Genomic DNA, 3738 nt, shown 5'->3' on the forward strand with positions numbered 1-3738 from the left:
CTCTGTGTAGCCCTGGCTGTCCTGGAACTCACTCTATAGACCAGGTTGGCCTCGAACTCAGAAATCCACCTGTCTCTGCCTCCCAAGTGCTGGGATTAAAGGAGTGCGCCACCAGCGCCTGGCATTTTATTACTTTTTTGAGAGAAAGTTTCCTTGGTACCCTAGATTGGCCTCAAATTTGTTGCAATCTTCCTGTGTCTGCCTCTAGAATTCTGTGATTATAAGATGAGCGACCATGTCCTGTAATCTCAGCCTTTTAAATAGATAAATTAATCCATCTGTATTTTATACATTTAGAAGAAAAGATACTTGCCACTTTGCTCATTATCTTCTTTCTGTATACTACCCTTCTATGTGCTTTAATCTTTTATTTTGTATTATTTTGATCCATGAAGGAGACAACTTAGAATAGTATTTTTTCTGGGTTAATAGCCTTGGTAAGATCTTTCCCATTGTTTCTTTCTACTTCCAAATCTAATTTCTTTTAAAGTAGTTACAGGCAATAAGTCTAAGATGATCATTTTCTGATCTCTTACAAATAGTGCAAGAAACACATGGATTCAAGAGACCACACCTTAAAAGGGTTAAATTCACAATTGAACTTTTTCTCAGAGTTGCCTTCTAGTTTCTTGCTGGGTGCCATTATAAAATAATACAATTTCATAGAATTGAACTAGATAAGGTCTCAGAATCAAAGTGGCTTTTTGTTTTAATCAGATCCCCATTACAGACAGTAGTTTTCTAGTCTTAAAGACACCCAAGGCTGGTGATTTCACAAACTCCTTCAATAGCCTAGTCTACCCTTAATTCCTCAGAGTGAATCCCCTTCAGTTTATTCCTGGCTGGGCAATGTAGTGTGCCACCACAGGCCCAGCTATTCGGAAGAGGCAGAGGGTGACTGGAGGCTAGGAGTTCAAGGCCAGCTTGGTCAATACAGAGAGACCTTGTCAGGAAAAGAAAAGACAAAACAGCGTAAATTTCTTTTGAATAGGAAGGCTATTTGTTCTTCCTTTTGTTCTGTTCTGATTTTATTGATATCTTTAGTTCTTTTGTTCTTAATTTTGTGAATCAACATATACTCTTACCTTCTGGTTTGGCTGCTGTGGGAGTGTGAAGATAGACTTCCAGTAGGTCCAGGCAAAGAACACAAAAATGGCATGATAGAGTATGAGGTAGATAACTGAAATAAAAAAAAATGTTGACACTTTTAACCTGTTTTTTTAAGAGTTCAAAAGAACAAAAATAAGCAACAAATGCTTCTTTTTCTCCTATTACTATGTACTCTCTGATATTACTATGGAATGTTAAGCACTACCATTTCCCATGCACAGATAAGAATACATGCTGAATGCCAAAGTTTAAACCAGAGAATTTCTGGAAGTTATATGTTTTCAAAGTTTTCATGTAATTCTGTGAGTAAAGAGAAGAACTAGCCTTCATATTTATACATGAAAGCTGTTTTAGCCAGTTGTCATTATCTTTTCCACCATGGATACTAAAATGCTATGATACCATTTGCACTTCATTTGAGTTTATAGCATTCTTTTTTGGAAAATATTAATGTAGTATGTATATCTCTGTATGTGTACACACATGCTATAGCACACATATGGTGTTCAGAGGACAAGTTGTGGGAGTCAGTCCTCTCCTTCTACCATATGGGTTCCAGGGATAGAATGCAGGACATTGGGCCTAGCTGCACTTTTATCCACTGAGCCACCTGGCCAACCTACACCATATTTTATATTTGTCACCTCATTTTATTTTCTCATTAACTTTGTTGAAAGAGATAATAGTATAGGGCAGGTATAGTCAGAGACAGGGAGCTCATTAACCAAGGTCCCATAGTCTGTAATGTGTACCCTGACATTAAATACAGAACTTTTGACTTTAAATCCAAAGTTGTTTTCAGTAGCTCCATTGACAACACAACTCAGAAGTATAAGTTGTAATAGATGTCCACATGACTCTCCTGTTTGTTTTCTCATACTTTTTTTCCTTTTAAACAGTTCAGTTTTGGTATTCTCCACAGAGCAAGGTGGAAAATCACTTCAGTGTTTCATTTCAAGTCCCTGAATCGCATGGTCTTATGTTAATCCATCAAAAAGACTCAAGAGAATGAGGTAATTCAAGACCAAATTAACAACAAGTTTGAGCCTTTTATAATCCATGTTTTCAGTCCCAGTCCTTTAGTACAAGACCGTTTATATGTGAGATTATTAAATCTCAATTTCCCACAGAGTAAAAGGCAAGGGTTTACTTCGTATGGGCATCTCACTTCTCACTTCTTCATGTCAAGGGTGTGGCTCATTCCAGATTTTCTCACACGTTTCTATAAATGCATGCAAACAGCAAGCATCTCTACAACATCTAAAAATTTAATTGTCTTTTTCTGTGAAAAGTTAAAGATTCATACAGTTCAAAACTTGAGTTAGAGGAGTATACAGTGAAATCCTTGCCTTACTCAGTTAGATTCTAAGCCATGACTTCAGAGTTTGTTTGTAAAATAATCCAGGGTGTTTTGGCACACACAGAGTAGTAGTCTGTATACAATATTTTGCAATATCCTTCTTTATTGCTTATTGATCTGGGACTGCTTCACTTTATATAACTTGGAAAGAGTGATTTTTTTTCTTATTTTCTTAAATAAGTAGAGTGTTCAGCCCTAAACAGGACATCTACATTATTCCCCTTCCTGTAAAGGCTAAGGAACTGTCAAATAGTCCCTTAGCCTTTGCAGGAAGATTAGAAGAGCCAGAGCTTGGGAAGGATTGCTCTAAAACATTGTCCTCTGACATGAGGGGACTGTTGCACATAAGAACTCAGAGTTATGGCTGCATAAGATGTACACAAGATTAAGCCATCCAACCCCTCAGCATGTACTGGGGAAGTGACCCAGAGGCTCCACCCCTGAGCTGAGGAGCTACTGGCAGTTGGTGGCAGTTGAGGGAGACAAAGTCAGTTTTTTTCAGAGATGTGATCCCTAATAGACTGTTCACAGTCTAGTGAGTGGCCCTACACCCACATGCCTATCTATGTACAGGTACTACAGATTATACTACTTGATAAAGAAAAAAAGATTACATGAAGATGGAAGGAAAAATTGGTGGGTGGTATAAGTTGAAGGGGCAGGAGTCGGAGGCAGATTTTTAAAACAAAAGAAAATCTATAGAATAGATTCCCTGAATTAGAATTGCCAGGCCAAAAAGTATACCTTTTTCTATTGTTTCTTTTATTTTTGACATTATAACCTAATTACATGTCTGCCTTTCCTTCCTCCAAAGCATCCCATATGCCTGTGGGACAGGGGGAACTGTACCATCAGACAAAACACTGATGATCAAGCAGATTAAGAAACCCCTACAAAATGGCAGGCATTTGAATTTGCTCCCGACTCAGCTCCTGTCCTGGAGGACATGACCACGACACCCCACACGAGGACCTTGACAACTAGTTGAGTAGCATAGAGCCCAGAGTTCTCCATACTAATGAGGTATCTAGATGGGACTGCCCTGAGGCTCAGCCAATAAGCTTCCCTTCCCAGACATTCCTTCCTGCCAAAGGTATTTAATCTCTGGTCCACCCTGAGTAAGCTGTATGCACTATTTTCATAATGAATAAACTGTTTGGACAAGCAAGGACTGCCCCTCTCATCAAGAACCAACGTGCAGGGGGGGGGACCTTTCATTATTGAGCCATGCCACCTAAGTCTCCCACAGATGTGGAGGAAGGGCTGTC

General features: G+C 39.0%; 1 protein-coding gene across 2 annotated transcripts in view; it reads right to left on the minus strand.

Annotated features, from left to right (window-relative positions):
* Zdhhc15 (zinc finger DHHC-type palmitoyltransferase 15) overlaps nt 1–3738 on the minus strand; it is a 127675-nt gene that overhangs the window by 59610 nt on the left and 64327 nt on the right. For both annotated transcript variants that reach the window (XR_004117576.1, XM_031366332.1), the window contains exon 3: nt 1086–1180. Coding sequence is in view for 1 of the 2 variants with exons in the window: in XM_031366332.1 (XP_031222192.1) it covers nt 1086–1180 (95 nt within the window). In the remaining variant the exon portion in view is untranslated. The remainder of the gene's footprint in view (nt 1–1085; nt 1181–3738) is intronic.

The sequence above is a fragment of the Mastomys coucha genome, chromosome X, assembly GCF_008632895.1.
Source record: "Mastomys coucha isolate ucsf_1 chromosome X, UCSF_Mcou_1, whole genome shotgun sequence".
NCBI classification, from domain to species: domain Eukaryota; kingdom Metazoa; phylum Chordata; class Mammalia; order Rodentia; family Muridae; genus Mastomys; species Mastomys coucha.